The sequence below is a fragment of the Perissodus microlepis genome, chromosome 18, assembly GCF_051167445.1.
Source record: "Perissodus microlepis isolate ML-2025 ecotype Zambia chromosome 18, ASM5116744v1, whole genome shotgun sequence".
Classification (NCBI taxonomy): Eukaryota; Metazoa; Chordata; class Actinopteri; order Cichliformes; family Cichlidae; genus Perissodus; species Perissodus microlepis.
In genome coordinates, this window is record NC_140478.1 from 16,765,279 (window position 1) to 16,788,569 (window position 23,291).

The following is a 23,291-nucleotide window of genomic DNA, read 5'->3' on the forward strand; positions in this document are numbered from 1 at the left end:
GCTTTTGTAACAGCACCTGGTGTGGTCTTCTGCTGCTCAAAACATCCAACCTGTAGCCCATCTCCTTCAAGGTTATTTTGTGCATGCTCTTCTGCATGCCGTGGTTGTTTGAGTTACTGAAGTCACGCTTTCTTTTGTCTTTTTCAGATCATTCCCCATTAATCCCAGAGATGGATGTATGGGAAAATCCCAGATGATCAGTAGTTTCTGAAATACTTAGACCAGCCTGTCTGCATCAACAATCATGTGGCCAGTCAGTGTATGCTACAGCCTCAGCTGTTATTTTCTCTCTATGGCACGTAGTCATCTTTCTTCTCCCTTCTTATACTTAAACACCAGCAGGTCATCTTGGCCGTGTCTACATGGCTAAATGCATAGATAATTAACTTGTCCCATGGTTCCTAAATTTAATTTCATTAATAGACCCTCTTAATCACCTGGCACTGATGAAATTTCCATGCATACATTTCGAGCTCTTCACGGACAGGACGTCTAAAATGTGGTTTCCTGCAGTGTGACCGGGTTAATGGAAAAAAAAAAAAAAATCAGTTACACACATATTTTGCAGCTTTTCTGAATGGTTCAGACACAGGTGTGAACAGCCCACACATCAGACTGTTTTATTATTTCATACTGCAATAAAAAAGTATGACTCCAGCAGATCATTTTCATATATTATAATACAGATGCAGAATTGAAAGTTTATTCTTTAAACAGCCTAGTATTTTACAAGAAATAGATAACTACTTGGAACTTTTGAACTTGTCCTTAAAACAGGACATAAGTGGGCACGAATCCTTGGGCTCTACTTTACTGTCATTATCCATGAACACCCAGCCAAAAGAGGGAGGAGGGGAGGAAGGGGGGTGGGGAACTAAAGTGTAGGGGGGAACTCAATAAATAAAAACAAAAAACAATGGATATAATCTCCAATCTTTCCCAAGCTACCCCATTCATGTATCCACACTTCAAAATATATATAGAAAACAAAACAAAACAATCAGATACAGTTTAGGCCAAATTTTAAATTTGTTAATTTTGGATGAAGGAGCTGAAGAGATGTCAGCAAATCAGCAGACTCTCCATTAGTTTGACTTCCTTGCTCACTTGGGCTGGTTGGGGGTATCCCTCGACTGTTTGCTCCAGTCTGTTTCTCTTTAGGGTTAAACTTTTAGATCAAAGGTCCATTTACACCAGAAAAATACGCTCTGCCTCAATGGCCAGTGTACTCCTGATAAAAGGGAAACAGAAAAATAAAGGGTGAAAGTCGAGGAAGCAGTTGGGGGTTCGGGTAAAGCAGCTGCTGTTCAAATTGGATACAGTCAGTGGGGGTGGGGGGGTTTGCTTGGCTGCAGTCCCTTAAAAGTCCTCCAAAGTTTCAATCTCTCCCATATTCAATCTCTCAGATGACGCATTCACAGAAAAACCTGAAAATGTAAAAAGAAACAACTCAATTAGCACATGAAACATAAAAAAGTAATCATTTTTCAGATGGATGTTTGTCCTAACCTAGTAGGCTGGGGTCTGCCCGGACCATCTTCTGCTTCTTTTTCTTCTTCCCTGAGGTGACTGTCTCAAAGCGCTGCTGCTGCCCACTCGTATGGTTGGACTGGTAAACTGATGAAGATCCTGTTCCACCCCAGACAGAATCCTTGGAAAGAGAAACTTGCACTTAAAAGACGGCTCAGCTCTCAGGGAAAAGGCTCAACGCAGTCCCACTAGATATCGCTGAACATAATGATGAAACCAGAGCTAACATTAATGCTTCGAATTCACTGTGGAGGGAAATGAAGTGCGAAATAATAGGAACTGCCACCAGTGACAGCGTTAAAACTTTCACAAACGAACTGAGGTGCTAAATAGCTCAAGATGAGCCTAAAAAAAACCAAAAAACGCACCTTTTATTTATTTTTTCCTCATGTCAAAGTTTCCACTTGAAGACATTAAACACACGAGGCTACTGATGCAACCTACTGTAATTGAAACAATAAACTTGGGTGAAGGAAGGCGTAATGGTGTCATGTACTGCTCAGTTTGCCCTTTGTTACATATAATTTTTTCCATCAGCGCCACCTTCTGATCAAGGAACAAACTACTCCTGTAATTCTACCCCGACTACTTTTATCATCAGAATCAGAATCACACTAGACTATTTAACAATACAATATGTTACGATATAAGGAATAGCACAATATATACAAATCACCAAATAATAAATATCCAGGGTTGACAGATGTGATTATAAATAAATATCAAGAAAATTGACAGCAACATTACCGACAGACAATCTGACTGCACAGATGGGACAAGCCAGACACCTGATGATTGTTCAGTTAGCTTTAAAAAGTTCACTGAAAGCCTTGCATTTTCTAAATATAGCCAAAAGACATATGTGTTCACTGAATGGATGCCCCACTTTTCTTCACTACTTAGAAAGAGGCCAGCTCAAAGGTGTGTTAAACAGACAAAGGTGTCAAAGTAACACGTCTGTCACCACAACATCGTGTTGCATGAGCTTCATAAGTGTAATTTTACAGATTATAGTATGATTAAAATCCTGGATGCTCAAAAATCACATCTTAAAAGTAAAACTATGATATACTACACTCGGTCCACTTTAATCCACAAATATAATTTTTTTTTTTTATATAAATATGAGCTATCAAACTTTTCAATTAATGGGAGTTTGCTTTGGAGGAGTGACTGTGTATGTAAGCATGAATGATCATACAGTCAAGGCTACACATATTTAACTGAATTCTCTGATGTTTTTGGCTATTTGATAAACTAAATTGTATTTTACCTTTTAATAAAAAACACTTATAAAAACAACTTACTAAAATCAGCCAAACCCTGATGGTAGAAGAACCAAACCTGTTAATATGATCAAGCACTTTGCCATAAATTCCACTTTTACAAAATTATGACACTGAGTTTTTAGTGCCATTGTAAACAACACTGTTAATGCGCAATATTGATGTGACATTGGGAGGTGTTGGTGTACTGGACCGCATTGCATTTAAAAGTGTTCCTAATATTCTGCCTCCCTCATTTGTGGTAATGTGGTGGAAAACAACGTGAGAGTGCCCACTGTGTTTACAGTTCAAAGAAACCACTATACTCAGATTATTCTTCCAATAAACGAAAATGATTTTCATTCGCGTGTCAGGTTTTATACCAACAAAAGGTGAAGTGCTGCTCTGACTACAAACAACATAGACGAAAGGTTGCCTTCATGTTTTAGTAAAAGCAACATGGATTAATCCTTCATAACATTGATGTAGTGATAAAATTCACCTTTTCGACAATCTCTTTTTCTATTATTTAAAAAGAGCAGGCTAAAAAGAAAAAAGAAGTGCCATGTTGGCACTTGCTGTGACTTAAGATTTATAAATTAGCTGATTAAAAAAAACATTGTTATGGATGGCATCTTTCTGGGGTCATCTAAAGGGTGATGCAACAGTTTTAGTTTTTGCATACAGCCAGAAAAGCCACATAGTGAAGTGAAACATCACTTTCACCTCATTGCAAGTCATATATGGAAGTGAGACAATTGATGTAACAACCCTTGTTCTTGTAAGTCCTGCTCACCTGCTGTTGCTGCTGCTGCTTGAGGGCTTGCTGTTGTTTCTGTGGTGCCTGTTTCTGTTGGTTAGCGTTCTGTTTGGCACGACGTTCTAGGAACTGCTTGGCAAAGTCCTTGGCCTCGGGAGTGTCCCCCAGGTAGGCCCTGATGTAGTCGTGCACCTCGTACGGAGAGTCCACTTCTTTGAGGAAAGACGCAAACGTAGGAACTGGCAGAGAGGAGGAGGAGAATATTTGTGTTTGGCTTCCAGAAAGGGCCCATTAATAGTTCCTGGTGGGATGACTTAGTAAATCATATTTAAAGACTCACCATCCAGGTTGTTGGCCGTGTTGAGGGTGTGCAGAGTCTGCTCACACCATTGCATGAACGTGTCCTGTTGACTCTTGTTGACACCTTGAAACAACTTTAGCAGCTTCTCCTCCTCCTCCACCTTCTTATTGGCTCGCCCACTCAAAGAGTTACTTCATGTGCACAAACAAATGAAAGAGGAAGACAAAGTAAGTCACTAAGATCTGCGTGTTACTCATCATATCCCTCACGCTGCAAATCATGCTATTCATCACAGCCTGTGACTAAGAGGGTTTGTAAAGTTTTGTCACTCTAAATAAATACCTGAGGTTGGCGTTGCCTTTATTGTTCTTCTGCGCGTTGCCTTTTCGGGTCTGTTGAGGTTGCTGGACAACTTCCTTCACAGCCTCATCCCAGAAACCCATATTTGAGTTGTGGGTGTCACCCCAGATGCTGCTGGAGTCCGAGCCCCAGTTAGTGCTGCTGCTGGTGTTAACAGATCCCCACACAGAGTTACTCAGAGAAGTCTGTGAAGAGATCCAGACACGTCTCAGATTAATTGGCCCATTACATTCATGAGATATCAGTACATTCGTTGGTATATAAAATGCCTAAAAATGGTAAAAGACAATTTAAAGTTTCCAAAGAAATTGACTGATGTGATAGTTTTGTCCATCTATCAGTTCAAGAACCCAAACAGATTGATTTCTTAAGAAATAAAAGTGTAAAACCTCACAGCTTAAAAGTCAGAACAAGGATGAGTTGCAAATACTTGGTTACAAAGTAAGAAAACAAACAGATTATGCGAAAATCTGCTGATTCTGAAAATCTGCGGATTTTGCCGATTATCATAACTGGTGTAGTTGCTGGAATTCCTTTTTGCAGAAGTGAAACGTAAAACCAGAAGAACAACAATTACTGCCTTGTGGTTAAAGTGCCTCCAATAGGGAGGGAGGGACAAAGAAAGACATTCTACATTACAGCCAGGAAAGTGTTTCTGCAGATCATAATGATGCCACAGATGATTAATTAGTTTTTTTGACTAATGTGTTCAAAGTTTCACCCGACTGGCTTCTGAATTCTTCAGCTGTTGCTTAAACAGACCATCAATTTTTAATCAGTTCATCTCTGGTTTCAAGTAAAAATCTGTGCCAAATCTGAAGAAACATCTGAGGTATGCCTCTGATCACAGCTGTTGCTCGTGCAGAGGCATAAAACAGCAGATTTGTAAAGTCACTAATTTAAAAACAAAAAACAAAAAAAACAATCAAATCACAATTTTGTCAACTCCTCCTGGGATTTAAACGAAAATTTCATAAGTCAATATTTTGGATGTTATTAATGATATTCTGCCTTAAAATGCTGACTCCACTAACGACTCATAAACAGCTCTGCTTTTCTACGAAGCTCTTATTCTGTTTCAGCCAACAATATCTTGTGTTATTGTTTGTGTCACATACAGTTCTGTTTTGAGTGCGCGTTTGTGGGGCAACAATAGGATGTTGTTGCTGCTGTTGCTGCTGCTCCTTCCGCTGTTTCATCTGCTGGGCTTCCTCCCTCTGAATCTCCAGCAAAGACTTGGTGGCAACTGGCTGTTTGGCCATGTTACCCCAACCCGACAACTTGGCATGAGGCTGCTGAGCCTGCTGCAGGGCCTGCTGTTGCTGTAGCTTAAGGATCTCTTGCTGCTGACGTCGATGCTGTGAAGTGAACACAGTATTAATATACATATACAGGGAGTGCAGAATTATTAGGCAAATGAGTATTTTGTCCACATCATCCTCTTAATGCATGTTGTCTTACTCCAAGCTGTATAGGCTCGAAAGCCTACTACCAATTAAGCATATTAGGTGATGTGCAACTCTGTAATGAGAAGGGGTGTGGTCTAATGACATCAACACCCTATATCAGGTGTGCATAATTATTAGGCAACGTCCTTTCCTTTGGCAAAATGGGTCAAAAGAAGGACTTGACAGGCACAGAAAAGTCAAAAATAGTGAGATATCTTGCAGAGGGATGCAGCAGTCTCAAAATTGCAAAGCTTCTGAAGCGTGATCATCGAACAGTCAAGCGTTTCATTCAAAATAGTCAACAGGGTCACAAGAAGCGTGTGGAAAAACCAAGGCGCAAAATAACTGCCCATGAACTGAGAAAAGTCAAGCGTGCAGCTGCCAAGATGCCACTTGCCACCAGTTTGGCCATATTTCAGAGCTGCAACATCACTGGAGTGCCCAAAAGCACAAGGTGTGCAATACTCAGAGACATGGCCAAGGTAAGAAAGGCTGAAAGACGACCACCACTGAACAAGACACACAAGCTGAAACGTCAAGACTGGGCCAAGAAATATCTCAAGACTGATTTTTCTAAGGTTTTATGGACTGATGAAATGAGAGTGAGTCTTGATGGGCCAGATGGATGGGCCCGTGGCTGGATTGGTAAAGGGCAGAGAGCTCCAGTCCGACTCAGACGCCAGCAAGGTGGAGGTGGAGTACTGGTTTGGGCTGGTATCATCGAAGATGAGCTTGTGGGGCCTTTTTGGGTTGAGGATGGAGTCAAGCTCAACTCCCAGTCCTACTGCCAGTTTCTGGAAGACACCTTCTTCAAGCAGTGGTACAGGAAGAAGTCTGCATCCTTCAAGAAAAACATGATTTTCATGCAGGACAATGCTCCATCACACGCGTCCAAGTACTCCACAGCGTGGCTGGCAAGAAAGGGTATAAAAGAAGAAAAACTAATGACATGGCCTCCTTGTTCACCTGATCTGAACCCCATTGAGAATCATCAAAATTGAGATTTACAAGGAGGGAAAACAGTACACCTCTCTGAACAGTGTCTGGGAGGCTGTGGTTGCTGCTGCACGCAATGTTGATGGTGAACAGATCAAAACACTGACAGAATCCATGGATGGCAGGCTTTTGAGTGTCCTTGCAAAGAAAGGTGGCTATATTGGTCGCTGATTTGTTTTTGTTTTGTTTTTGAATGTCAGGAATGTATATTTGTGAATGTGGAGATGTTATATTGGTTTCACTGGTAAAAATAAATAATTGAAATGGGTATATATTTGTTTTTTGTTAAGTTGCCTAATAATTATGCACAGTAATAGTCACCTGCACACACAGATATCCCCCTAAAATAGCTAAAACTAAAAACAAACTAAAAACTACTTCCCAAAACATTCAGCTTTGATATTAATGAGTTTTTTGGGTTCATTGAGAACATGGTTGTTGTTCAATAATAACATTATTCCTCAAAAATACAACTTGCCTAATAATTCTGCACTCCCTGTAAACACATACACACATATATAGAAACAGCATCTCAACAACAAGAAACAAAGTACTGATGACAGATGATAGACCATTATTGCTAAAAAGTATTCGCACACGTACAAACTTGAGCGATGTCCCATTCTTAATTCATATGGTTTGATATGATGTTGGCCCACCCTTTGTAGGTAAAACAGCTTCAACTCTTCTGGCAAGATATTCCACAAGTTTAGCAGTGTTTATGGGAATTTTGCACCATTTTTTTTCGGAAGAGCATTGGTGATGTCAGACTGACTTGTTGGATGAGAAGGCCTGGCTTGCAAACTCTGCTCTAATTCATCCCAAAGGTGTTCTCTCTTGGGTTGAGGTCAGAATTCTGTGCAGGCCAGTGAAGTTCTTCGACACCAAACTTGCTTATCCATGTCTTTATGGACCTTTACTTTTTGCACTGGTGGGCAGTCGTGTCGGAACAGGAAGGGGTCATCCACAAAGTGTTCTCACAAAGTTGCGAGCATGAAGTTGCCCAAAATGTCTTGGTATGCTGAAGCATTCAAAGTTCCTTTCACTGCAACTAAGTGGCCAAGCCCAACCCTGAAAAACAACCCCACACCATAATCCCCCTCCACTAATTTTACACTTGGCACAATGTAGTCAGACAAGCATCGTTCTCATAGCAACCACCAAACCCAGACTCATCCATCAGATTGAAAGATGGAGAAGCGGGATTCATCACTCCAGAGAACACATCTCCACTGCTCTAGTCCAGTGACAGCATGCTTTACACCACTGCATCTGATGCTTTGCCTTGCACTTGGTGATGCCTAGGTGCCTGATTTTATACACCTGAGGCCATAGAAATGACTGGAACATGTTAATTCAATGATTTGGATGGGTGAGTGAATACTTTTGGCAATTCAGTGTATGAAAAAATTAATATAGTGTATACAGACAGGTTGCACTTTTGAAAAGCACATAACAGCAGCAGTTCACTGAAAATTAAACTGGTCCACTCTTCTTACCTCGTCCCGCGCCTGTCGTTCTCTCTCTTCCTCCAATTTCTGGATCTCGGCCAATGACAGGGCATTCTGAGTCTGGTTTATAGTGTTTGGTGACTGCTGGCCCCACTTTGATGAGGATGGAAGCTGTGGACCAGGATAAGGCATTTTGTAAACTTTAAAGTCATCTTGTACTCTGTATTTTTAATAAATAAGGGTTATGTTTATACCTTCATTTGTGCAAGCTGCTGCTGTTGCTGCTGCTGTTGTTGCAGCCTCCTGAGGGCCTCTTGTTGCTGTTGTCTCTGTCTCTGCAGCTCCTGCTGTCTTTGGGCCTCCTGCTCTCTCCTCTTTTGCTCTTCCTGTTGTTGGGCCAGGGCAGCTGCCGCTGCAGCAGCTGCCGCCTCTTCCTCTGCTCGCTTCTCTTCCTCACGCCTCCGCAATGCTTCCAGTTCCTCTTGCTTTCTGCGCTCCTCTTCCTGGTGAAGCAGATACAAAAACCCAATAAGCTCAGTGCTGGGTTCAAGAAGAGGAATTATTAGACATGATTTTGTACCCTTACCTGTTTGCGTAGGAACTCTTCTCGCTTCTTCCTCTCCTCCTCTTCCCTCCGCCGTTCTTCTAATCTTCGAAGAGCTTCCTCCTGTGCCATTCTTTCCTCTTCCTCCTTTTGTCTCCGATGTGCTTCTTCCTGTTCCCTTTGCCGTCTTAGTGCCTCCTCCTTAAAATTCACAATGTTGTGTCAGTTCAAGCCTCACACCAAATGAACAAATCAAATAATAATAATAATAATGGATTGGATTTATTTAGCGCTTTTCAAGGCACCCAAAGCGCTTTACAATACCACTATTCATTCACTCTCACATTCATACACTGGTGGAGGCAAGCTACAGTTGTAGCCACAGCTGCCCTGGGGCAGACTGACAGAAGCGAGGCTGCCATATCGCGCCATCGGCCCCTCTGGCCAACACCAGTAGGCGGTAGGGTAAAGTGTCTTGCCCAAGGACACAACGACCAGGACAGAGAGCCCAGGGATCGAACCGGCGACCTTCCGGTTACAGATGCGATTCCCAACCCCCTGAGCCACGGTCGCCCGTATCAAAGGGTGACTCCAAAACATAAAAACCCAACTGATATCTTTTTTTTTGACTACCCAGTGGTTGTTGTCATTGGAACGCAACATGAATAAAGCCTGATTACAGCTAGTCTGTAAACAATATTACTAAGAATTTACTAAGCAATGAATGCTTAGCAAATTCCAAGCGACACTGTTTACAAACTAGCTGGTGCCACCTTTTTTACGTTACAATGCAACTCTGACATACTGTATCTGTATAAAGCACCTGATACATCAATACTGCCCTTTGTTTTGTTTTTTGTCTCCACTACAAAAAAATGATCAGGAAATGGGTTCTACTTTACAGCTTCAACAGGCAGAAATCTAGAGGGAAAACGTCTTTCCCTCTATACAGTAAAAGTCAATTCCGCATTTCTAGCTTCATGGGTAAAAAGTCTGCTCAACCCACTTTAACATTGAATTTTGCTGCCCATGTGAATTTTTCACTCTTTACAGTACTGACCTAAGACTCCCTTCATTGGTTAGAATTTATTTAAAAGACAGAAATGAGAGGCCGGAGGTGCAGAAGAGTCTGCCCCCTCTTACACTGTGTGAAGAAGAAAACCTCAAAGATTGTCTTTTTGCCCAGTGCCACTAAGACATGTACTCATTCCATTTTTAAGTGCTTCTATGAAAGCGTTCCACCTGTTTCTGCCGTGTAAGCTCCTCTTCTTCCAAACGTTTCCGTTCCTCCTCCTGTCGAGCTCTCAGGGCCTCCTCCAACCGTTTCCTTTCCTCTTCGTCCCTTTTAGCTCTCATTTCTGCCTCACGCCTCTCAAGCTCCAGCTGACACAAAGCAAAATAATGAACTTAAGGCATTGTTCACAGAAACGTGATCTCAAAATAATAGTCGGACATTTCAGACTTCTATTGCTGTATTACAAACTTCTGAGATCTTTAGCGGTTAGTAGAGACACTGTAAAACACTCGCAAACCAAGATTTTTAATCACCTTTGCATTCTTTGCCTTCTCAAACTGTTGCATCTGCTCAATAGTTGGAGCCTGTGCCATGGAGTCTATGGGTAAATCCCATACACTGCTGCTATCCCACGCTGTTGAAAATGATTCAATTTTATACATTACACTTGCCACAAAAACACATTTCCATCACTTCAAGATACTAAAGTAAGAAACTCACTGCTCTGAGAAGCTTGTTGGAGGTTAGTTGTGCAGGAAGCCTGAGTAGACGGGTTCTGCATTTCCCACACAGAACCAGAGTCTTGTACAGACAGAGATCGGGTAACAGGAGGTAGGAGGCTGTCAGATGCTCTACAGTAATATAAAGCAAACACATTAATGGATTCAGTTTCCCTTGATGTCTCTAGAGGTAACATTTTTAAACACTGAAATACTTATGATAATAATGATGCTATCAACCTTATCTTAAGAGCCTGGTATTGCTGTTGAAGCAGGTTGATCTGCTGTTGGTGCTGCTGCTGCTGCTGAAGAGGAGCTGAGCTAAGAGCTGCAGCTTTCTGCTGGGCCAGGGCCTGAGCATACTGCTGCCTAAAGGGAGGAAGATGGGTAGATAGTGATTAGAAAAAAAGCAGTATAGTGGCTGGGGGTTTCGTAGTGCGGAATCAAAGCAAAAGCAGCATGGGCTTGAACACTTTCAACCCTTTCATGTGGAGTTTGCCTGTTTTTCCTGCTGTGTTGCAGGTTTTGTCTGGGAGCTCCTGTTTCTCTTGGCATTAAAAGCATTCCATAAACCTTTTTTTGGTAAATAAAACCACAAATAATGTGGACAGTTCATAGTTCCATCAAGCAAGGCAGTTATTAATAAATAAGATGACATTCACCAAAGTCAGAGGCTGATATTTATGCATTGTGTCAAATCAATATTGGATCAGCTGCTTCTTCTTTCAGCTGCTCCCTTTAGGGGTCGCCACAGCAGATCATCTGACCCTATCTTTAGCATCCTCTTCTGTCACACCACACCCTCTTGCATGTCCTTCACTGCAGCCATAAATCTTCTTGTCCTCACTAGCTAAACTGGAACTTTTTTTTAAACCAACTCAATGTTTGATGAAGTGTTGAGTCAATAAAACTAGTATTTTTAATCGAAATAAGTTATTGTTGCACAGAAAGCAAGAATAAATAAGCAATAATGTCTCAACATAAACGGGAACTCTACCAGTTTTACACACCACAGTCTTTCTGCAGGTCTTGGGCAGTAATACTTCATATGTAAACCAATTTGCTGCTTCAAAGTGAGCTGTGTGAATTTGCTGATGTAGTGTCAAATCTGAGCCTGGCATACCTGAGGAGGTATTGATATTGGAACTGCTGTAACTGGTAAAGGTTGAGAGCAGTGAGCTCCTGGTGCCTCTTCAACCTCTCTTGATCCCCATCTCCCTTCAAAACATAAGAAAAAAGAATTACAATAAAAATCATATGTTTTTAAATCAAGTTGGAGAAAAAGCAAAGCATTAAAAAGCTTCTGATCCCCCTCTCCATCTTTCTAGCTGCCCATCTAATTCAGCATCACAGGGAGGCTTGAACTGTTGCCTCTCACTAGGTGAGTTGCGAAAAGAGTTCACCTTATATTGTGCTTTAAAAGATAATACAAGGAGGTTTCCTTGCGTTTCCATACACACCCTTCTATTTTAAAAAGGGACTACTACACCACCTACAGGATAAAAGGTAGTACTGATTCTACTTCTGATTTGAAAAACAGTCCCTCCACATTTAAGAATCAAATGGAGCACACTTTGCAGGATCCTTACCTGTAGAGGTGGAGGTGCAGAACCTGGAGTAAATGGTACCCTGCCCCAGATCTTCACGATCTCTCCCAGAGGCTGAAATACTTCATCACACCCTCTTTTGACCAAAAGGTTCATTGTGAAGTACCCAGCCTGAAACCACTCTGTCATCTCATGGTTACTGAATGGACCTAAAGGAGCACAAAAAGACAGCAGAAAACATTCAGGAGTCTGTTTTTAAGACAAAACTACAATCTAAGCTACACTCTGACCAGATGAAGTCCAGGCTTACCCTGTATCTCCCCCTGGGGGTCTTTGTAAAACCACTTGAGAGCAGCTTCATGGGTCAGGGGCAGGCCTGCAGGCTTGGGCTTCTCTGAAGTCTTTGCTGCAAGTCTGTCATCATCCACCCCACTGTCCTGTAGGTACGCTACCATCTTTTCCGCCTCCTGGAAAGGATTTTTTATTTTTTATTTTTTTTAAAGAAAGGCACTAAAATTACTCCTAAGCCAAATCAAAACTGACACAAAAGACTGCCTTGTCTCAGATGATTAAAAAACCCCAAAACATAACAGCTTCTTTCTGAGCAAAGAGTTGCTTTTAAAAACTTGGTCATTATCCCTCTGGGGGCCGTTTTTGATTACTTTTGATTTTACCTATATTTCACCTTCAAAAACCTTTTATCTTGCCTTGTTTGGTATCAATATTTTGACATACTATATTAGTACAATTGATCTAAATCAAGACAAAAAAATTAATTATCCGAGTAGAAAAAAGTTATTTTTTACTGTACAAACCACAAATATGTTTAACGAATCATTTTCATAACTTGAAATGCAAATAGAAATTGCAAATTTCTAAAAATTATGCACAAGTTCTGCAAACAACAAAGTTATATGGTACTATTTACCTAAAAATGCAGCCAAGGTCTCAAGTGTTTTTTATATAACCATTTAAAACTATTTACAGAACAATCAGGTGTGCAGCATCAAATAAGAAGGCACGCAAATTATTTATGCAACTCCAAAGTTTCTATCCACTATAAGACAGAATTCCACAGGCCTAAACCCTGCAGGTCTGACAACAGGAGGGGTATCAGTCCTCTCTTCCATGTGGAGACAGCATTTACACTGGAATCTGCCTTTTGTGGCTTCTTTGGATCAACTGTGACATTTAGCAGTATAACTGACACACAACACACTAACTATAGCCTCCAAACACAATTAACGTCACTAATGTCTCACATATGAAAACTTGCTCTGTCTCTTTCTTTCGCTCGCCCGCTTTCTCTTGCCAGTGCCACTCCTAAAACTTCCCTCTCTTCCTAAACAACCAAGTGCCACATGTTACCATATCATTTTTTTTTTTGATTGACTAACATGGTACGCTTTAACACCAATAGGGAGCGGAGCGTGTTTGGTAGCGCTGTCCTTAGAAAACGCTGTTTTTACCGTTTCTTCCCGCCGTAAACACCACTGTTTTGTTCAGAAAAAAAACCCCATCGCGTGTATTTCTTATCTTAACTCTGGTTTTACGTGGCCCATCGACACAATTTAAAAACTGGTATATAGTTTGTAAGTTGAAATGGAGACTTTGGGTCGCTGCGTCGTCTTAAATTGGTCATGTGAATTTGACGCACCGGCGCGTCCATAGACCCCAGAGGGTTAATGAAATTAGTCAAATGTCTGGTATTATAATAGTCTTGATATAGTTTCTCCTTTAGCAACAAGATTATAACTGATCTCATGACTGTGGATTTCTGGTTGATGACCACAGTCCTGCTGACACACCTTCATGATAAAAGTTTACATAATTACCTGTTCAAAGTGTTTTAATCCCTCGTCTTCATCAGTGTCATGTGACACAGTGTTGGGCCTGCCAAAAGGTGCCATTATATTTGAAGGAAAGGGTAAAGGATTGTTCATTGGCACAGAAACCTCTATGGGCTTTTGCTGTGGTATATGGAGAGTAGGTGATGGAGCAGAAACTTCTGTATGGAAAAAAACAAAAAACAAAAAACAGATGTTTGTATTTTTGGCACATGCAGAAAAAAATAAGTAATATTTACAGTGAAACTGCATAAAAGTCCCACCTGTAAGGGTGGTAGAAATGTGGGTCATAGGAAGAGATTCCAGTATGCTATTAGACATGGGGACATGCACAGGGACTTTGCAGGGCTCTGGGGGGAGTTCCAGGGGTGGCTGTCGCTCAGCTGGCCTCTCAGGGTCTTCTGTCCTGCTGGGCAGGTTTGGGGACAAAGACTGAGCAGGAGAATGGGGCTCTGAGACAGTTGGAGGAACAGGTGGGGCCTCCTCTGGTACTCTAGCCAACTCTAAAGTAAAAATTACAAATCACAATATGAAATTGTCATAAATAATAATTAGGTTTTGTAATATTAAAAAATGTGTATTAAAATGTGTGCGTTGTGTCAACAGTGATTAGTTGATATTGTATCACATCCACATAATTTCCACATTCTTTTGTCATGTTTGAATCACGCCTTTAAACAGCCATCATTTTATTTTAGAAAAATGGTTGAAGCACAAAACAGGCCAGCATCTGCAGTGCAATCCATTGTGTTTTTTAGTGTCCTTAAGACTGTGGCTGAAAGACTCCCACAATTTCTCCTTACAGACAATACTTTGACTGAAAGTATATTAATCTAAGCAACTGCTGGGATGTATATGAAATTTTTGCATTAGTACATCTCAACCAGTTTCCAGTTAACATGCTGGTCCACTAGGCTCATACTGCAAGACCTTATAAATCACTGAAATCTGACTGATGACAAGTATTTTTCTGGATTCTTATGTTACTGGTCATACTGCAGCACTCACACTAAAATCTGGTTCTGGAAACTGCAGACAAAATGTTCGAACTACAAGAGATTTTTTTTTTCCCTTCTGTACATCGAAGTTCATACAGTAAGAGACCGCCATCACCCTGAAGGCCGAGCTTGGCTTCGGGGAATGCCATTTCCCAAAAGTGAAACAGCCCAGTCTTTTTGTGCGCTTCATAAAAAGACTTTCATTTCCAAAGTGCTTACAAAACTGTGAGTCTTACAGTCTATTTAGATGTACTTCTATGTAAAAACCGTGACTGACCTTTTCGGTCAGCTTCTCTTTTGGCCTCGGTTTCTGTCTCTTTGGTCTCCTTGGGTTGGCAGTCTTCGTCCTCCAGGCCCTCTTCACACACTTCCAAGGGTTTGAATTCAATCTCTGCCTCTTCCAAGATCGGCTCCTTGGAGGCTTTCTGCTATTATGAAGGGAAAAAAAAAAAAAAAAACACTTTTGAAAATTTGGCACACATATCCCTTAAAGCCATTAGTGTTTTGAAGCCAGTTGAGGATAGTCAAGTCTTGCCATTTATCAGTATAATGGTTTCTGCATGAAATCACCTTGAGTGAGAGAAATGCCCCCGATGAGTCAAAGGTGCCCGCCTCCTCGTCTGCATCCTCCAGACACCACTCTGGCAGGCTGTCCCTCTCATCTTCAAGGCTGCCACTGCCTGACCTTGGCCTCCTGTAGCCACGCTCGTCTTCTCTTGCATCAAATGGGAAACGGCGACGCTGGTCTGGGTGTTCCCGCCACCCTGCTGACCGAGGCCCATCTGGAAAGACAAAATAAATACAAAAAAAACATTGGAAAATAATGAGAAAACCATTTTACTCACGATATACTTTAACTTCATGCAGATGTTCAGCAGTAATACATTTGCCTGTGCAAGTGAAAAACAGTTTAAAATAAAGAATCAATGGTGAAGAATCACTCATCTCACTCTAAGCACGCTTTGTTGGCTGGTACTTTATAGAAGCAGTAAATTACTGACAACCAAGCTAACAAAATGCCCATGATACAGAAAGAGGTGGAGCTGGAGAATTCAACTTTGTGTGCTATCATAAATACCAAAAACCAACCAGCAGTTTGGCTGTGAAACAAAAAACTTTTTTCTCAAACAGGCAGTGGCAGTCACAACAAATACATTTATCTCTGATAAATGTATCGGTAACGTGGACTGTGCAGTGCCCACCTGGGCTTGGGGGGCACCACCGGTCATTGTCCCGCCGAGAACCTGCCGGGCGCCAACCCCCCTCATCATCCTCACCATTCTGATCATCACGAGAAGTACGCCAGTTCTCACTTTCTGAACGCGTGAAGTCGTGCTTCCTCGGGAGTCCTGCTCCACCGTCCTCATAATTACCTCGCACTGAAAACGATGGAGTGAAAGGTAAATAATGATTATATCGACAATGAGATCATAATTTATGTTACCAAACTCATGCCTCATCGACATTCTTCAAAAATCTCAACTTCCTATTGGTCAAAAGTTCAACTTGCATAAACACACTTACTGTGATTGATCTGAAAATGTCCTGGAGCAGCATCTGTCACAAAAACAAAGCAACAAATAGATAAGCTAAGTTCATTCGCCCCAAAAGATCACCACATATTGATTATTTGAGGAGCAAAATGTGACACCAACCTGGGTCTTTTCGACCTGGTTTTTCAAACCTTCTATCTCCCCTATTGATAGAAAGAAAAGTCATTATATAAAGTTATGACTGTTATGCCGAAAGGAAAAAAAAAAAAAAAACTTCAAGCTTTGACAGAAAAAGATGAACATTTTAATACCTTTCTTCCCAGCTTTGGGAGCGATGCATCTCCCTTACTCCACGACCAAAACCTTCCACATCGTCAAAACTTCTTTGGTAAAACCCTCCATCTCCTCTGCCCCGACCTGAAAACAATCACAAACACTAATGAGATTCAGTTGCTCATAATCATATTCCACGGGCTTTCCTTTGGTTGGGATATTTAACACGGTTATAAAGGAACAAATGCCGCTAAGATACTCCAGCAACTCCTCTTGCAAATTATTTGCATTCAGAATTATATTCATCAGCAGGAGTTCTACCATGGTCCATAAACCCAAATCTGCTGAATCATGATGGTGTACTCTCCGTTCACATTTTTATCCAGAGGTGTACAAGAAAGCAGCTCCTGAGATTTTTAATTGAATCTTTTCTCTCGTGACTCACAGACAACACCCTTGAACAAGGACAAATCAGTTTGGCTGATGAAGTATTCTGCAATGTTTTACTGCCATAGTAAATGGCCTGTATTTGTATAGCGCTTTACTAGTCCCTACGGACCCCAAAGCGCTTTACACAACCAGTCATCCACCCATTCACACACACATTCACACACTGGTGATGGCAAGCTACATTGTAGCCACAGCCACCCTGGGGCGCACTGACTGCTTCTAGTGAAGAACAATAACTTACTTTCAGACTTTTTTGTGTCACTATGACTAACTTTCTATTTATAATTAAACTGCCTATCTATATAGCTATAGCGTGACCTCTTGATCAAACTTTAAAGTATTAGTTCAGGAAAAGTATACCTGACATGACCAATGCCAGTAACAACAGTTCTTTTGTTTATGAATATTAATAGCCATTTCTGATTAATATTTGACCTCGTCCACACTGTGTATGTAAAACTGAACATGTCGACAGCAAAAGATCAACAGTCCAGACATCAGGGCCTTAAATTGTTTAAAAAAAATATGTAAATAAATAATCTGAATTTCAAGACCAAACTCTGGTAGCTGGTAACATAGCAGTTTCTATAAAAGACGTTTGTTTCTTAACACGTTATATTTTAGAAAATTAGGCAGATAAAAGGTTAAGTCTTTGAACTAAGTCAAAGGTCAATGTGAAATCATAGTGACATACTGTTGCCACAAACTTAACATGATTGCATTAGCATTAGCATGCAAGAATCTTGAAATATTACACCGATCCTTATTGCAGCCTACAGCTTGCAAGCTAGCCATGCCATCATTATGTAAATGCCTCATCTTATTATTTACAATTTCCAAGAATGATGAGCGAAAGAAGAGGTAGACTGATTTTGTGAAAAGCCATGTAGATGGAAAGCTGAGAATTACCAGCAACACCCACCTCTCCAGTCAACGGTTTACACCAGGAAATTTTACAAATTTCCTTTGGAATAATCTGGGATTCACAGATGAACACTTTATGCTCAGCAGAAGGCAGAATGTATATCCTTTGCTCCAAGGCTGACTAACAGTAATTTATTTTACTCTGGTGTGAGAAAATACTCTTTTTTTTTTTTTATAGATCTGCATCTTGACTATGCCTAAACAAACGTCCGTCTGCTTTCACAGACAATCTTCCACCTTTAGGGCACATCAGTGCGAGGCAACATTTTGCTGAGTAAGCACATCACCTACGGGATACTAGTATTACACTATACTGTCTCAAACTCTGGACACACTGCCAGGCTGTTTTAAAGGCACTTTAACTGTATCCAGTTGTCATGACTTTCCTGAAACTGCATACACACATCAACTACACACAGATGTGTCTGTTATACTGTGGGGGCACTTGGTTCTGTTTCTTCCTTTATTTTATAGAGGGAAATCAAATAAAAAGTTGTCAAGAGTGATCACTTTTATCTTGTGACAAAACATTTCTATACTGATTCACTGATTAAACATGTGGGAGCTTCTGGACTGGCATCTAAAGGCCTTTAACTTCCCTGGACAAATTTGCAGGATTTATTTTTTGAACCAAGCTCAGTTTTTCAGCTCCAAATAAACCGATCTGACCAATCAGACCACTGCATTTGGTAACAAGTACCCTTGTAGCTCAAAACACTCTTGTTGGAAGAACACAGCCTCATTTCTCCAACAAAGAATTAAACCTGTCTGTCTAGAGATTAAATCCAACATATTACTTCTCCTTGAAATTATAAAAGGAAACACAACTTACTCATGTATTCATGAGCTTAGATACATTCTTACCTCTACCCCTTGAAGTACTTCGGCCTCTTGGTGCCCCTGCTATCAGCCCACCTCCACGCCCTGTGAGCCGAAGTACAGCTGCACTGTTTACAGACATGGAAAAATTTCTCTGCAAATACAAACAGAAGGGAGGGGAGCAAACGGAGGGGAAGCCAAGTCTGAGCTCTTGTCTTTGTATCCGCTCTGTATTATAAAGCTAAATTAGTAAATGCAATGCATATGCCATTAAAATAATAATATTGCAATTGGCCTCAGGCCAGCTTGACATTAATGTCATTGTTCTGATCTGGTTGATACCTGTTCCTCCTCTGTAAAAGACACGAGTGCCAGAGGTGGCAGGGGCTCCTCTTGCAATATGGGCAGAAACTCCTTATCGTGTAGGTCTATAGGGATCTGGACAACACAAACGCACAGTACGAGTTTTCACCATTAAGATACATTTCATTCAATTTTCAAAGACTATTATAGCACAACAAAATATGGGGGATGAAATTCAATCTTGGCAGTCACACACTTTGTATGAAAATCCCAATGGCTACGATCTTGCGTCAACATCTAACGCTGACGTTACGGACGTACCCACCTTGTTATCCTTTACATAAAGTGCTAACATTTCTTCTCTCCCGTAGCGATATTCTGCAAGTTTATACTTTGGCAATGCAGGTGAGAGGGGTGGAGAGGCAACAGCATTGCTGCTTCCACCACCACCACCACCACCACTGCTGCCTCCTCCTCCAGACAGGGCACGCAGCCTGCAGACAGAGACAAAGCAGTAAAAACATAACGGACAGAGAAACATCAATCAAGCAACAGGTCTCAACGTGAACGAGAAAACCTGCACTAGGCCCACGCAGAAAACCAGTTTCACAACCTAAAAATCACTTCATCCACACTAATTATTAAATCAAACCAGTTCAATTACCATTCTGGTCCAAAGTTAAGTGTCTGGGTTTCGGCCATTCTCCCTTGAAGTTCTGCAAATGGAGGTAAAGGATTAGTGCCAAACATCTGCCATCCCCGCCCCCCAAAAAAACAACAGCAAAAAAGAACACATAGACAGTCATGCAGCCTTATACTGCTTACAAGTGTTACTTCATCCATTCAAAATTGGATATGTGCATGTCTTGACTTGGAAACATAAATGGGTATTCCAAAATTGCATGTGGCATAAACAGACAGGGGAACTGCAGTACTGGTCTGCACCTGTATATACAGTTTTTACTTTAATTGCTGAAAATCTTGAAAACTAAAACTCAGGCATGTCAAACACATTAGGGGTTTGTCCCTGGCTTTAATGCATTTCAACTCCTCAGGCTATGTAGCCCATCCCACAAGCACACAACCCGTGTACAATTTCAATGTGCTAAGGCTATTTTAGGACATCTCTCAGCCTGCAAGGAGGCTGTGGCAGACACCTGTAATTGATGACTGAGATGGACTTTCTTTCAGCAAAAACAACTCTCCCCAAAATAATCATGTTATGCCAGCATCATTAGTTGTTTGTTTATGCTAGTGTCCCTACTACCAAGACCTTCCCTTCACCCTTAACCTGGAAGCACAGATCTAAGGCACAGGCCTTCCTCAAACATCAGGCACAAAAGGCGACAGCAGACTTACAATAGCCTTGACCATATGGAAGCCTGAATAAGCCACGTGTAAGTTGGTAGTTACAGCAATAAATACAGCAACCGGAGGGGCTTGCGACATTTGTGGTGTTTCTTCTGTGAGTTTAGGCACACTTTAAAGCTAGACCTTTGATTGGCCGGCTTTATATAACGATACGGCGTGTTTGAAATGATTAACGCGTAATCTGTACACAGCAATATAACTTATCAGTTTTATGAAGTCAATGTACCGTTACAATTTTGTTAAGCAGCTTAAATGGTACAAAATACGAGTGAGCGTTAAACTCCTATAAAGTTTTCGGGAAAGTCACCGAGTCCATCGTTTAACTCCTAACAAAACTACAGTAGTCAAACCCCAGCCTTGATTACGTACTAAGTGAAGTTAATGTTGCTGAATAATGTTAAAGCTGGCTTTGCAATGCTCGCTGTGATGGTCACTGAGGAAGGTTCAGCAAATCACCCTCAGCTGCCAGCACTGCGTTAGCCAACGCAGCAAACTAGCAAGTCCTGTAAACACCTAACGTGGATATTTAAAGCATTCACTGCACATTCGTGACTGTCATTATCCAGCATGTTTTCCGACTGTTAAATGCTCATAGTGGGGTTATAGACGTGCGGAAAGGTGGCGGCAGAATTGTAGTTAAAGAAACGCTTTACTGCCTGGTGCAGAGTATTTTTTGCTATCCAGAAAGACGATGGCCACCGGTGGTTATCCCAGCGTGCTAGCTAACTAATTAGCCAGCAACGTTTAATCCCAATCTAGCTATCGTATATGTGTGACAAGTAAAGGCAGACGCGTGTACTGACACTGTTTTAGTTTATCACAAGAGAGTAGGTAAAGCTTATAATTCACATAAACTGTGTAACACTGCTCCGGAATAAGTTAATCCCCCCCTCCCATCCAATCACCAATGCTTATAGCTAGCATGCTAACGGGTTAGCCAACTAGCTCCACGCGGCCTCCCGAGCAGCCTGGATCGACGACTACCTTTCCTTGTCAAAACGACCCGCACTTCGCACGGCTCAGACACGCACACGGAGGCACTGGGGCCCGGTGCTGCAAGGCCAAGTAAACATGGTGGTAGAACCAACAACCCCAAGCGCCCCAGATCCTCGCAATTTGCCCCCCTGACGTGGCGGCTACCTAACGCGAATGATTTTTTTTCCTCGCTAGTGTGTCAAACTTTGGCTGTCTTACCTCCGCTTGTTCTGACAGCACAAGGTTTGTATACGAGCTGTGTGGCTCTCTCTGGGCTCTCTCTCTCTCTTCGTTTTCCACAAGATGGCTGAGCGCAGGTCACATGACAGCAGATATATAAACCCGAATGCCGAGGAAAGATTTGCTGACTGCTACACACAGTAGCAGCCTGTGGTAATGTTCTGGCTCATAATGTTAATTTTAAATAAAGTGAACTTTGTATTTATCCCTTAAAAATCTTGAGAAAAGGACGTGACACGGGCCTCTCCGCAATAAGCCAGTGAACTCAGTATAATGCAAACTTTGCATATGTAACACCATATACGAAACATGTTTAAATGGCTCACTGTACAGCAATAATTGTATAGACTACTGCCATAAATAAATACAACTGTATGGGAATACTATAAATCCCATTAAAACAGCCCTTAACATTTTGATTTCTGTTTTCTTTATTAATTTGTAGAATGATAGGAAAATAGCGCTGTTTTTGATATGATCCCATATTAAGTAAATACAGGCCCAATATTACTGATATCACTACCGACACGTTAGGTCGGTTAGTTAGTCAGAAATTTCGAGTTTTTCCGAGTTCGCAGTTGGAATTTTTATCTGATTTCGAAAGTCAGAGAAGCACATAAACCAATTTAGCAATCGAAGATGGCAGCACTGAATATAATCACACATTTTAATGCCTATTAAATACCTGCTTGTGTTACCTTCCACAATAATTAGTTAACACAACAAAACAAACAAACTTTTCATTGTTTTGTTTTTGGAAAGGCACCACTAAAGCACAATAAGAGAGAAGGCACATCTTGCTATATACAGCTGTGTTAAAATATGTTATTATTGTTGGCTGCTTGAGGTAACTTGTGTTTAATTGTATCCCCATGTATAAAAAGGTACTTCTCAAAAATTTGGAGTTGACACTCTAAACAGAGAGCTAGAGAGAGTGAAATGAGGGGGTTCAGTAAAGGCCAAATTTGCTTTGTGGTCCTCCAACTCAGAGTTGCAACACAGTCATGACAAAGGTGTCACAGCCAGACAAGGTTCCTTTTTTTGGTCAGCTTTGAGAACTACCACATTTTACAGTGCAAGGCTGAATATGGTATCCAAGACTCCTTAGACAATAAACAATTCAGTTCAGTTACATTCAGTTCAGCATTGATGTGTCACTCTTACATAATGCTTAACTAACAGGTTATACCAGTAGGCCTGGTCACTGGTTAATGCAGGCTAGTGCTTAGCCAAGTGAGACCAGTGAGTGTTAATATTGGCGCTGTCGACCCTGCAGGGCAAAATAGCATGGTGGATTTAGGTATGTGATTTTCCTTTTTGGATTCAATGCACGGATTTATCCACCCCAAGACCCGAAATGCATGTGGTGCTGAGTAATTATAAAGTTTATGTAAGAGTATGAGCCAGCTGCTTGCTAAAGCCAAGCCCCCGGGCAAACTTCGAGGTAAAATAAATCAGGTAAAGTTAGTCGGACTGGTAAACACTTTTTAATGAGCCTTATTTATCTGTATTGAGATGAATCCTCCCGTGGCCCTAGCATGACACTTTCTGTATCCATTTTTACTAGCCAGTCGGCCGAACAATAACAACAGTTTGTTATTTGTTTGGTTGCTTTGTTTTTACCAACTCATGTAGAGATCTATAGCTAACAAAAACAACTGC

The 23,291-nt window shown here is 41.2% G+C and overlaps 1 protein-coding gene across 4 annotated transcripts; it reads right to left on the reverse strand.

Annotated features, from left to right (window-relative positions):
- Positions 1 to 595: 595 nt before the first annotated feature.
- Positions 596 to 21,729, reverse strand: gigyf2 (GRB10 interacting GYF protein 2). 4 transcript variants are annotated; one of them, XM_084912362.1, is made up of 29 exons: positions 21,609 to 21,729; positions 19,708 to 19,759; positions 19,369 to 19,537; positions 19,083 to 19,178; positions 18,786 to 18,894; positions 16,586 to 16,691; positions 16,437 to 16,477; positions 16,306 to 16,338; positions 16,095 to 16,160; positions 15,352 to 15,563; positions 15,059 to 15,209; positions 14,047 to 14,286; positions 13,772 to 13,944; positions 12,247 to 12,403; positions 11,979 to 12,145; positions 11,513 to 11,607; positions 10,630 to 10,758; positions 10,391 to 10,521; positions 10,204 to 10,304; positions 9,898 to 10,038; positions 8,698 to 8,856; positions 8,366 to 8,614; positions 8,160 to 8,282; positions 5,335 to 5,574; positions 4,199 to 4,401; positions 3,896 to 4,047; positions 3,592 to 3,794; positions 1,510 to 1,651; positions 596 to 1,427 (listed from the first exon to the last, which is right to left on the reverse strand). In XM_084912362.1, exons 2-29 carry the CDS (start codon positions 19,743 to 19,745, stop codon positions 1,360 to 1,362), a joined length of 3,894 nt encoding a protein of 1,297 aa, XP_084768488.1. In that variant the 5' UTR covers positions 19,746 to 19,759; positions 21,609 to 21,729; the 3' UTR covers positions 596 to 1,359. The 4 variants fall into 4 exon arrangements, with proteins under 4 accessions (XP_084768488.1, XP_084768487.1, XP_084768486.1 ...); XM_084912361.1 differs by having other exon boundaries at positions 16,059 to 16,160; XM_084912360.1 differs by having other exon boundaries at positions 15,984 to 16,160.
- Between the last annotated feature and the right edge of the window lie 1,562 nt (positions 21,730 to 23,291).